The 12,305-nt window shown below is 36.6% G+C and overlaps 1 protein-coding gene across 1 annotated transcript; it reads left to right on the top strand.

Annotated features, from left to right (window-relative positions):
- Window positions 1-165: 165 nt before the first annotated feature.
- LOC106361074 (CBS domain-containing protein CBSX2, chloroplastic) lies at window positions 166-2,086 on the top strand. Its single transcript, XM_013800770.3, has 8 exons — window positions 166-530; window positions 620-707; window positions 791-855; window positions 1,030-1,078; window positions 1,327-1,379; window positions 1,509-1,624; window positions 1,704-1,761; window positions 1,865-2,086. Exons 1-8 carry the CDS (start codon window positions 345-347, stop codon window positions 1,937-1,939), a joined length of 690 nt encoding a protein of 229 aa, XP_013656224.1. The 5' UTR covers window positions 166-344; the 3' UTR covers window positions 1,940-2,086.
- Window positions 2,087-12,305: the final 10,219 nt, after the last annotated feature.

Genomic DNA, 12,305 nt, shown 5'->3' with positions numbered 1-12,305 from the left:
CGACATAACAATCCATGAACACATAAAATCAAAAGAGGATTCAAAATTAATGGTTGTTACTTCTTGGATGGAAATTCGAAACTAAAACACAAAAGGAAGAAGCGTAAGCAAGCAAGCGCACCGACCGAACATATACGAAAAAATGATGTGTGGCTGTGTCCCCACCACCTATCACCAAAACATCATCAACTTGTCTACTTCTTCTTCTTCTCCACCTCTTCTCTCTGCTTTTGCAATTTTTTTTTATTACCTTTGTTTCTCTCATATTCCTTCCACAAAAAAAAAAAAAAAAAAGACTTGTTTTTGCGTTGGAATCCGTGAGGAACAGAGGAGGATAAGCCATCATGGGTTCGGTCTCTTTCTCAAATTCTATGCCCATAACGCGACTTCCACTACTTACATATCAATCCCTTCTTCCCACTTCTTCATCACTTCCTCCTCTCTCCAACCGTCGTCGCTCCAATGTTTCACAGACAATCACCGCCTCTGCCGTCTTCTCAGCTCCTGCCGGCGTTAATGACTCTCTTCCGGTGAGTACTTACCCCTTTCATGTCAGAAAAATTGAAACTCGTCTGTTTGATGATATGAGATTTGTTTGTTGGGGGGGGGGGGGGTTCAGGCAAGAAACGAGGGTTACACAGTTGGGGATTTCATGACAGGGAGACAGCATCTGCATGTTGTTAAGCCCTCAACATCGGTCGATGATGGTAATTATGCTAAAACCGTTCCTTCTGATAACTACCATCCTAAAGTCTCTAAATCTGTCTTCTTTGGCTATATCTTAAAACAGCATTGGAACTTCTGGTTGAGAAGAAAGTCACTGGATTGCCTGTAATTGATGATGATTGGAAACTGGTATGAATGATTCTCTCTTTTTTTTTTTTTTTTTTTTGAAGGATTCTTGAACAATATAACTCCTGATTAACCAGAGACAGCAAGTGCCTTGGCTGTTTGATTACATATATATATATATGCTTTTAGTTGTCTGATATCTTACTTACTCCTCTGCTATATTAATACCTACTGCAGGTTGGTGTTGTTTCTGATTACGACTTGCTTGCACTGGATTCCATTTCTGGTAATGTGTTTATGTACACAAAGCTTTTTTCAGTCTTCTGTTGGTTTTCTTTCCTCAATAAGAAACTATAGTATACAGTTTAATATTTTTTTTCAGTTAGGAAGGAACTGAGTCATAATTGTAGTAGACTAGTGAACTTTAGGTGGATCTTTTAGTATTGCTGGGCACATAGTTTTCTTGTACAGGAGGTCCTTTATGGGATTTGTTTTAGTGAAGCAACTTAATCTCAGTGTCTTTTGCTATTATAGGCCGCTCCCAAAATGAAACAAACTTGTTCCCTAACGTCGACAGCACCTGGAAAGTATGATTCTACACTTAACCCATTCTATTGCAATTTATCTGAGAACTAGTGCTTGTCCCCATTTGCTTGCATGAAACTCTCCTGGTAATGAGGTTAGTTGTATGATGTTTCGACTTCTCTTTTCTCCAGACGTTTAATGAACTCCAGAAACTGATAAGTAAGACACATGGACAAGTTGTTGGAGACTTGATGACCCCTTCTCCTCTGGTTGTCCGTGGTTCTACCAATTTAGAAGATGCAGCCAGGTATCCTCCTCTGTGAATATAAGCTCAGTATGTGAAAGCAACACGTGCAGACAAGTCTGTAACCATTTGTTGTCTCCAGGTTGCTTCTGGAAACTAAGTTCCGAAGATTACCCGTTGTGGATTCAGATGGAAAACTGGTGAGAGGAGCTCATATTCATAATCTTTTCTTTATTCCTTTTGTTGTTCAGTCTTCGTTCTGATCCTTGTTCCCTTCTTGTTTTTGTTTGCTTTCAACAATAGATTGGGATTCTTACAAGGGGGAACGTTGTAAGGGCTGCACTGCAGATCAAGCGCGAAACCGAAAAATCAGCATAGATTGAGAAAGCAGCAGTTATAGAGCAGATATTCCTGTAAATCTGCCATAGTTAAATAGCAAATCTGTTCATTCCATTCAAGTATATATAGTATGTACCCAAACTCAGAATTCAAGACATTTTTGTGTAGCACAAAGTCCATTCTCTAGTCTTATTACCACCACCAAAAACAAACGAGGAAACAGAAGTTGAACTTACATCACATGATTTTGCTGTATTTTCTTTTTTCTTCTCTCACTTAGTCAAAGTCTTGCAGAATGTCTTGAACATTAGAACTAGGCTTGGGTAGCGGTTCAGTTTATTTCAGTTTTTTTTTTGTTCTAAAGATATAGGATCAGATTGGGAACTTAGCAAATTCGTTTTGGTTTTCGGTTCTGGTATCAAAATTAAGAACCGATTAATATCCGAGATCATTTTGGTTTCGGCGTTTTGGTTAATCTAGAGTTAAGAAGTCAAAAAAATTCGGTTTTTGAGATTAAACATCAGATTTTTTTCAGGTTTTCAAATAAAATATTAGATACTTTAAATATTTCGGACAAAAAGTATGCGGATAGCTTTTTCAGATAATTCAGTTTATAAATAATATTTTTAAAATATTAGATTATTTAAAACTAATTATAGTTAATATTTATAAGTTTATAAACTATATTATAGAAATTTGGATACTCATTTGGTTTCGGTTGATTTTTTAGATTTTTAATCTTAAAATATAAGATCGGTTCAGTAATTTATAGGATACAAACCTAAACCAAACCTCGTTTTTTTGGTTCAATTCAGTTTTTCGGTTCCACAACAAGAAAATTCATTTTTCCGACGACATACCGGCGAAACAAGTACTCGGAAATAACTCCTTGGAAATTCATTTTTCCTCGGAAATTCATTTTTCCTCGGAAATTCCTCGGAAATTTTCGACGGAATTCCGAGGAAATGAATTTCCGAGAAAACTCCGAGGACCACCAGTTCGTCAGAAAGGTACTCGGAATATACCGAGGGAGAACTTCCTCGGGATATTTCGATGGACTTTCCGATGGTCCAATCCTCGGAAGTTCCAACGAAATGTTCCTCAGAATTTTCATCGGGAATTTCCGAGGAACGGAACCCTCGGAAAATTCCGAGGATGGAGTCCCTCGGTATATTCCGATGACTTATTCCGAGGAAATGTTCGTCGGAAATTTCCGAGGGTTCATTTCCTCGGAATTTCAAAAAAAAATTATTATTTTTTTTTAAAATAAAATTTTTGAAATTTAAATTCGAAAATATAAAATTAAAATTAAAATTGAAAACATATTAGATAATATTCAAAGTTGTACAAATAAAAATAAAACATTCCGAGTTTTTGAAAAAAAAAAAAAAACTACGGGTCTTGCACGTTCGGGAACACCTCGTTCGGGTACATCCTCTTCATCATATCCATCATTTGCTGGTTCAGCCTCTTCTGTTCCTCATAGCCCGCCTGTTGAGCCGCCATCTGGGTCTCCAACAAAGATATGCGATCATCTTTGTCTTTCAACTGAGCCGTAAGTACTTCTGGATCAACAAAGGGCGGTGGTGAAGAAGAAGGAGGAACCAACCGGGGGCGACGACCCAAACCGACCAAACGTCCCTTCTTCTTTGGAACCGACTGAAATAGAAAATAGCCAAATTTAAATAATATAAAAATATGATAAAATAAAAATCAAGAAATAAATGAATTGAACTTTAAAAAAAAAGAACTTACCGATTCAACGATTTCGTTGATTCGAAACCGGGACAAGTTGGTCGAAGCCGTCGAATCGTCATCTTCGGTTTGAAGCTGAGACACTTCGTCTTGCACCTGAGTTTGGACTAGGGTGACCACTTCCTTCACAAGACCATCAATCCATCATCAATCTGGTCGGTCTTCTTGTTGGTATACGCCCTCTTCATTAGAGCGAGATAATCAACCGGCTCGCCATCATTTTCTTCCACTTTGAAAAAAACATAAATTAAACAAACATTAGAAATTAGAAGAAATGCACAAAAAATAAAATTTCAAAACTTAAATAATTGAAGAAAAAACAGCTGAACTTACCATGCGATCCCACAGAGTGGCAATAGATTGAGCACCCAAGTTATGCTTGAAGACGCCCTTCCCTTTACGGTCGCTCATGCGGTTGATGGAGTTGGTGGAAGAAGTTTTTTTCGTCTCTTCTTTATCCCAATGCACACACAACTTGTTCCAGACCGTGTTGTTCATCGACTTTGGGACCTTTTAATTAAAAAAAAAATAGTTAAATAAATTAAAAAATAGTTTAATAAATTAAAAAATTATTTAATAAATTAAAAACAACTTTGTTTATTTCCCACTTCTTCTTCCACTCGTGCATCTGCTTCCCATAGTTGTCCATAACTTTATGGACGAAGTGGTGATATCATCGGAATTCCAGTTGAATTCTTGCTGAAAAAAAAATACAATTAGTAGAATTTTTATCGCAAACTGACGAAACCACAGAGGCTGCTTGTCGGTAGGGAAGTCAGTGAAAGTCGGATGTCCCTTGTCGAGGGCCGAGTACATCATACGGTTGATCCATGCGCTGATCTCGTTCCCGGATCGGTTGAACCTAATAAAAAGATCAAATTATTAATAATGAATCAAATTTAAATGAAAAAAAATATACGTTTAATTACCATGTTTGACCCCGTCCATGTGGATACGGAGTGAGATAGGGAGGATGGTCACGACCCGGCTGTCGAACCAACTCCGCAACACTCATCACTCCCGGAGGAGCAGGAGCGGATGCAGCAGCGGGAGCGGGAGGAGCAGGAGCGGGAAATGGAGAGGGAGACGTATGGTAGGAGCTGTGGGGCGAAGCGGAATCCTGAATCTGGCTGGAATCCCGAGACTGGCTCCCCGTACCACGACGCTTTCGAGGCCGGATCTGATCATCATTAGACCTGTAAATTAAAAAAAAAACATACTTAAAAATTAGTTCTAATAATTTTAATAAATAAAAAAAACACATTTAAAAAATAGTTTTTAATCACAAAAATATAAATAGTTTAATAATTACAAAAAATAGTTTTAATAAATAAAAAATAGTTTAATAATTACAAAAAATAGTTTTAATAAATAAAAAATAGTTTAATAATTACAAAAAATAGTTTTAATAATATTAAAAATGTTTAATAAATATAGAAATTTATATTATATATATATATTTTTTTTTTTGTTTTTTTTTTAAATCCCAAATAATAGTTTTTAATCACAAAAAAAGTTTTACAGATATTAAAAATGTTTAATAAATATATAAATGATTTTATAATGCAAAAAATAGATTTTATATACAAAAAAAGTTTTCATATTATATATACATAATTATCAGTTAGATTTTTATAACCACAAAATTAATAAAAACTAAAAAAAAAAATCTAAATCAAGTGAATACCATAATCAAACTCGATTTTACACAATCCTACCATTCACCCTAACAAAAATCTATAAATATCATTCCAAAATCATCAAATCTACTTAAAAACCTAACAAATCTAACCTAAGAGAGTGAGATAGGGTTCATACATGATCAGTGACTGAAATTGAGGAGGATTAGGGTGGATTCGCCGGAAATCGTCGAGAGAGAAGGGAGGAAACGGCGGAGAGGAAGAGAGAAATGGGGAAGAAGATCTGGTTCGACCTAATAAAATGAGGCGTCCGACGGAAACTGTCTGTCGGAATTTCCTCGGAATGATTAAATATTTCCGTCGGAATTTTCTCGGAAACCATTAATTTAATTTTCGCGAAATATTTGGCGGCTTGGTTTACCCGGTTAAATGAAAATATTCCGAGGAACCATGTTTCCTCGGAATACCCTCGGTAATTACCGAAGAAACAGGGTTTGGGGTTTCAACATCGATTTTTTTGCCGTATTTCATTTCTTATACAATTGTAATGCATACCATTGAGGATTCTTTGTATAGATGATCATAAACCATGAAATAACAAAATTTCAAAAATAATTGTAAGTATTCCCTTTACCGTTTATTAAAGTGTATAAGTGTTTCTCTTATGTTGTGTGGTTTTCGTTCATGCAATCGTAAAAGTGTTTGTTATTGGGTAAAACACCAAAGTTTGACTTCATAATCTGGTTAAGACACTGAATGAAGGTTATATACGTGTTATTCAATCCGCAAAACGTTGTTTTCGGTTAAAAACCCCTAGTTCCTCGGAATTTCCTCGGAATATTCCGAGGGAATTCCGAGGAAACCCTTATCTTCCTCTGAATTCCGTAGGAATATTCCGAGGAAATTCTGAGGAAAAAGACTCTATAATCAAATCTCTAAATCGACAAGGTCTATTCCGAGGAAATTCCGAGGAAAACCTATCTTCCCTCGGAATTTCCTCGGTATTTCTATTAAAAAAAAAAATGTTGATGCTAGTCTGTTTCCGAGTCATCATCACCAGATGAATCTGAATCTGGATCTTGGTGAAACTCTCCAATCACTGGTTCATCCTCTACGTGAACGACGGCTTCCTCTCCGAAGTCGGTTAAATCGACTACAAGGTCAACTCCAGCTAAATCTTCTGCTGCACTTAAGTTGCCGGATGTGCTTGGTTGTAGTGGCTCTTCCACCTCAGAACTTCCCTGAACTCGGCCTCTCGGGTTGAGTCTTGTAACAGTAACCATGGATCATCTCTGTTCCTTACCCGGGGGTACTTGATATAACAAACCTGTAACATTTAAAAAATTATTAGTAAAATTATAAATTAATACACATGATGATGAATCATTCTGAATAATTAATATTTAATTACCTGATCGGCCTGAGAAGCAAGAATGAAAGGATCATAAAATTGCAGCTTTCGCCTCGAAGTTACAGATGTAACACCAAATGCATTTGTTCTCACACCTCGATCTAGAGTGTTGTCGTGCCAATCACAATAGAAAACAGTACAGCGCAATCCAACCATGCCCAAATACTTGATTTCCAAAATCTCATGTATGTGTCTGTAGTATACATCATCTCCTGATGCAGAACAAACGCCAGCATCATAAGTCGTACTCGAACGTCTCTTCTTCTGAGTTGTGAATGCATATCCTCAAGTACAAAATCTCGGATATGACTTCACAACAAAGTTTGGTCCAACGACCATCTCGCGTATCCAATCGTCAAATATTTCACCTCTGGCCAAACCAGCAGACACCTATTAATAGCACATATATATGTTATATCAATAAATGTGAATTAGTATAAATATGTGATAAATGATATTTTAATTTGTTTAAAGCACTCACATAAGTAAACATCCATCCAGCAAATTCTCTCTGCTTCATTTCTTCTAGTTCGTCCTCTGTAGCGTATCTATATTCGAACCGCTTTTCTGCCATAAAAATCCTGTACATATGATGACAATAATGTAATTAATTAAGATTTAAATTTTAACTTGTTAAAATAAAAATTTGTAAGCTAATTTATCTACCTCTCATATTGAAGAACATCTTCGCAGTTGGTGAGCAAATATGTTTGCAAATTACTGCGCTCCTGCTCAGTAAGTCGACGGTCCTTTGGTGTTCCGCTAAGTCGTCCAACGTCTGTGAAAATGTCTGGAACCGTAACATGATATGTTGCCCGTTCGCCTCTATCATCATGCCTAGCAGGTCTTCTGTTTTTGGTCTGAACTTCTGCTGGAAAGTAGTACTCGGCAAAGTTTGAAGTTTCTTCATTGATCATCTGTGCGACTATAGAACCTTCCACCCTACTTAAATTTTTCACCATCTTCTTCAAATGGAACATATACCGCTCATACAGATACATCCATCTATACTGCACAGGACCACCAAGTTCCAATTCTCTTGCCAGGTGAATAACAAGATGCTCCATAACATCAAAAAATGAGGGAGGAAATATCTTCTCAAGGTTGCACTGAATCACGGCTATGTTAGTCTTCAAATTTTCAATACCTTCAAGAGTCACTGATCTCGTGCATAAATCGCGGAAGAAACCACTTATCCCTGCAATTGCTTCATGAACATTTCGTGGTAATAGTTCCTTGAAGGCAAACGGAAGGAGGCGCTGCATCATTACATGGCAATCCTGGCTTTTCAAGCCAGTAAACTTTCCTTCCTTTCTGTCGATATAGTTACGCAAATTAGATGCGTAAACGTCTGGAAATTCCATATCGTTTGAAATCCAATCAAAGAACGCATATTTTCCCTCTGCATCAAGTCGGTATATGGGAAAAGGAGCCCTACCATTCTCATCAACATGAAGTTCTGAACGAGCACATATATCGACTAAATCCAGTCTTGACTTCAAATTATCCTTTGTTTTACCTTGAACATTAAGGATCGTGTTCATGAGATTGTCAAAAAAGTTCTTCTCAATATGCATGACATCTAAATTATGCCTTAGCAGATGATCCTCCCAGTATGACAGATCCCAGAAAATACTTTTTTGTGCCAGTTATGTAGGTCTCCAACAGCATCTACCGGAAAACGCTCATGTCCACCGACGTCTGGCGTCTTTTCTGCACCAATATCTCTTAGTTGTGTCTTCAAATCTTTCCCACAAATTTCCGGAGGTGGACTGTCAAACACCCTCTTGTTCTTCGTAAACAAATTCCTACTCCTACGATATGGATGATCAGGTGGTAGGAATCTCCTGTGACAGTCAAACCAACATGTTTTCCTTCCGTGTTTTAGTTGGAAAGCATCAGTGTTATCTTGACAATATGGACATGATAGCCTTCCATGCGTTGTCCATCCAGATAACATACCATATGCTGGAAAATCACTTATTGTCCACATTAATACTGCCCGCATTTGAAAATTTTTTTTACACGAAACATCGTATGTTTCAACACCTTGAGCCCATAGTTGTTGCAACTCATATATTAGTGGCTGAAGAAACACATCAAGTGATCTCTTAGGATGCTCTGGTCCGGGAACGAGAATCGAGAGAAACAAAAACTCTCGTCGCAAGCACAAGTTTGGGGGTAGGTTGTATGGTGTAAGAATGACTGGCCATAGAGAATATTGTCTTCCACTCTTGCCAAACGGGCTGAAACCATCAGTATATAATCCAAGGTAGACATTTCTTCTCTCATACGCAAAGTCGGGATACTTTGATTGGAAATGCTTCCACGCTTTTGCATCTGAAGGATGTCTGATCTCACCATCTGTTGAGTGCTCCGCATGCCATCTCATTGGTTGTGTTGTGCGTTCAGACAGATACAACCTCTGAAACCTTTCCGTCAAAGGAAAATACCACATCCTTTTATAAGGCACTGGAACTCTTCCACTCGTATCTTTATAACGAGGTTTCCCACAAAATTTGCATGTAACCCGCTGTTCATCCGCCCTCCAATAAATCATGCAGTTGTCGCTGCATACATCTATTACCTGATATGATAAACCAAGACCAGCTACGAGTTTCTGAACCTCGTAGTATGAACCAGGAGCTACATTATCCTCGGGTAGAATACCTTTTACAAAATCAGCAATCGCATCCACACAGTCGTCAGCCAAATTATAATCTGTTTTAATGCCCATCAATCTTGTAGCAGATGATAAAGCTGAATGACCATCTCTGCAACCTTCGTACAATGGTTGCTTTCCAGCATCCAACATATCATAAAATCTCCTAGCTTCTGCATTGGGTAAATCTTTCCCTCTAAAATGATCATTTACCATCTGCTCAATACCTACACCATAATCTACATCCGTTCTAATTGATTCTTCTAATCTAACCGCTGGCTGAGGTTCGCTAGTACTACCATGTTCATAATCAGTTTTCCCATGATGATACCAAATTTTGTAACTTCGTGTAAACCCACTCAAATATAGATGAGTCCAAACATCCCAGTACTCTTTAATAACCTTTCTATTTTTACAATTAGAGCAAGGACATCTTAACATACCTGTTTTTGCTTCCGGTTGTCGGGGAACTAACCCCATGAATTCGGTTATACCTCGTTGGTATTCTTCCGTAAGCAATCTCGTGTTCGGATCCAAAGGAGGTCGATCGATCCAAGAACGAAAATAATTTGAAGAAGACATGTTTTTTATGAATCAAATTCGTGTGTAAAGAGAGTAAGAGGGAGGATGAAGATATGGAGTGAATGAAGAGGAAGAGGGGTGCTTGTATTTATAGTTGAAATCCTGCCGACAGACCGAGGAAATTCCGACGGAATTCCGATGCCAAAGGCTAGTTCGTCGGAATTTTCTCCGAATTTTAAAAATACCCCAACGGCTCTCCAACGGCTCTCTAACGGCTATAATATATCCTCGGAATTCATCGGTTTTTTTCGAGGAATACATTTTTTCTCGGTATTCCATAAGAATATTCCGACGGATTGATATTTCCTCGGAATTCCATCGGTATATTCCGAGGAAACCGAATTTTGTGTTTCCTTGGAATATCCTCGGAAATTCCTCGGGATATTCCGAGGATTTCATTTTCCGTCGGATTGTCCGTCAGAATACCGCTGTTTTCTTGTAGTGTTCATGATAAATGTGTCGAAGCCTAAACTAAACCAATAGGAAGACAAAACAACTCATTATGTAATAACAAAGATCAAACACCACAATCTATATTAATAAAATGGACTATTTGAGATTCCATGGAGTGATCACATCAGATACAAAACAAGCTTTGAAAAGAAGCCAAGTGGCATTTTCTTTTATAACTATCTTTTTTTAACACATCTTTTATAACTGTCCATAATGTAATATTACTATTTTATATTAAAAAGTTAAACAAATCTACTCGAAAATATTGGCTCATAAAGCCATCTTCCATAATCTATTTCTTACGCTTCAAGCCATCTTCCATAATGTAATTTTTTTTATAAAACTGTTCATAATGTAATATTACTATTTCGTATACAAAAAAAATTAAATAAATAAACTTGAAAATTAGAATAAGAAAATACACAAGATAAAAAAATAATAATAATCATAATATTACATTTTTTACATTTGGTTTACAAAAAAAAAAATTAAAAAAATAAACTTGATTATTAAAATAAGAAAATATACAATATAAGAAATTGTAATATTACATTTTTATTATTTCCAAATAGCAAAAACGTGGTTATAAAACCCATTCTCCCAACAAAAACGGTCTCACACCATTAACCAGTTTGATACTAGGCTGAAAAATCTGTGACTCTAATGCACTTAACAACGAGACTTACATAGTCGAAATACGTCCCAGTCCAGTTAAAGATACTCTTGGTTTTAGGATGGTTTGGTTTTCAAAAATAGGACCGTGTAGCATCTGGTAATATGGTGTGTGAAGTGGATTAAGCGGTTAGACATTTGCTCGAGAGGAAGCAGCTTAGGCTTATAATAAGTTAAGAAGTTCGATATTAGCAAGGAAAAGACTGACATATATATAATATATTCTCTGTGATCTCTAATGCAGTTAACAACAGATGATTTGCTTCAAACTGCACAAACAGGAGAAAGAGGAATGTTAGATAGGAAAGATAAAAAGCTCTGAGACGCGGAGACAAGTTGCTATGGCTGTTGTGGCAGTGAACTTTCCTGATCTGAAGAATATAGAATTTGTAGTTTTCTTAAATCTCTTTTTCTTCAAACTCCTTTTCTAGATTTGAAGCTTGGTCTTTAACTGACATTGCAATGACTTTGACCATCTGACAATCAACCCTGGAGCTGGTAGAGAATTGGGTTATGTCCGGGTGAAGATGGATCATATCAAATTCAAGAAGGCATGCTTAGGTCTGTGGCTTTAATGAAAACATATTCGATTTCTTAATTACACCGAGTCTTTGCAATCTTTGTCCTCTGTGGTCTACTATATGCACAACCGACCATCCATCTGGGATCACATAACTGTTCAGCTAGAGAACATTTTTATAGTCCGTATTAAGAGATCTCATGTATGTAGTTGACAAAAAAAAATGTATGTAGTTGACCAAAAAAGAAATCTCAGAACTGTATTGATTTGTAGAAGTTAAAACCTCACAGAATCCTTTGATATTTTCTTTCTTACTGAAAATATCCAGCGATATAAAACAGCCTTGTTGTTTACTTTTGTAACAGAGCAAACAAGCACTCTGTTGTGTTTGGAATCAAGGAGAGACGAAGACCTGACACAATATGTTTTGAAATATACGCCGAGAGTTACATTCCACTTAAATGGTCAGCACTGCACATTGCTACTTAACTGACATCTCTCGTCCCCTAAACTATTTTCGAGAAGTGATTCCTAAACTATTTTCGAGAAGTGATTTGTATATGTGTCATCACTACATTAATTTTCACAAAAAATGATGACATGGCTTAAAAAAAATATGACATTGCATAAATCTAATTGTGACATGTAAAATTTACTATATTTAGATTTATGTTTTTGGTAAGATTTCTTAAATATAATAATGATGATTT

This window comes from Brassica napus, chromosome C3 (genome assembly GCF_020379485.1).
Source record: "Brassica napus cultivar Da-Ae chromosome C3, Da-Ae, whole genome shotgun sequence".
NCBI classification, from domain to species: Eukaryota; Viridiplantae; Streptophyta; class Magnoliopsida; order Brassicales; family Brassicaceae; genus Brassica; species Brassica napus.
The sequence above is the reverse complement of the archived record's forward strand: the minus strand, read 5'-3'. Positions and strand labels throughout refer to the sequence as shown.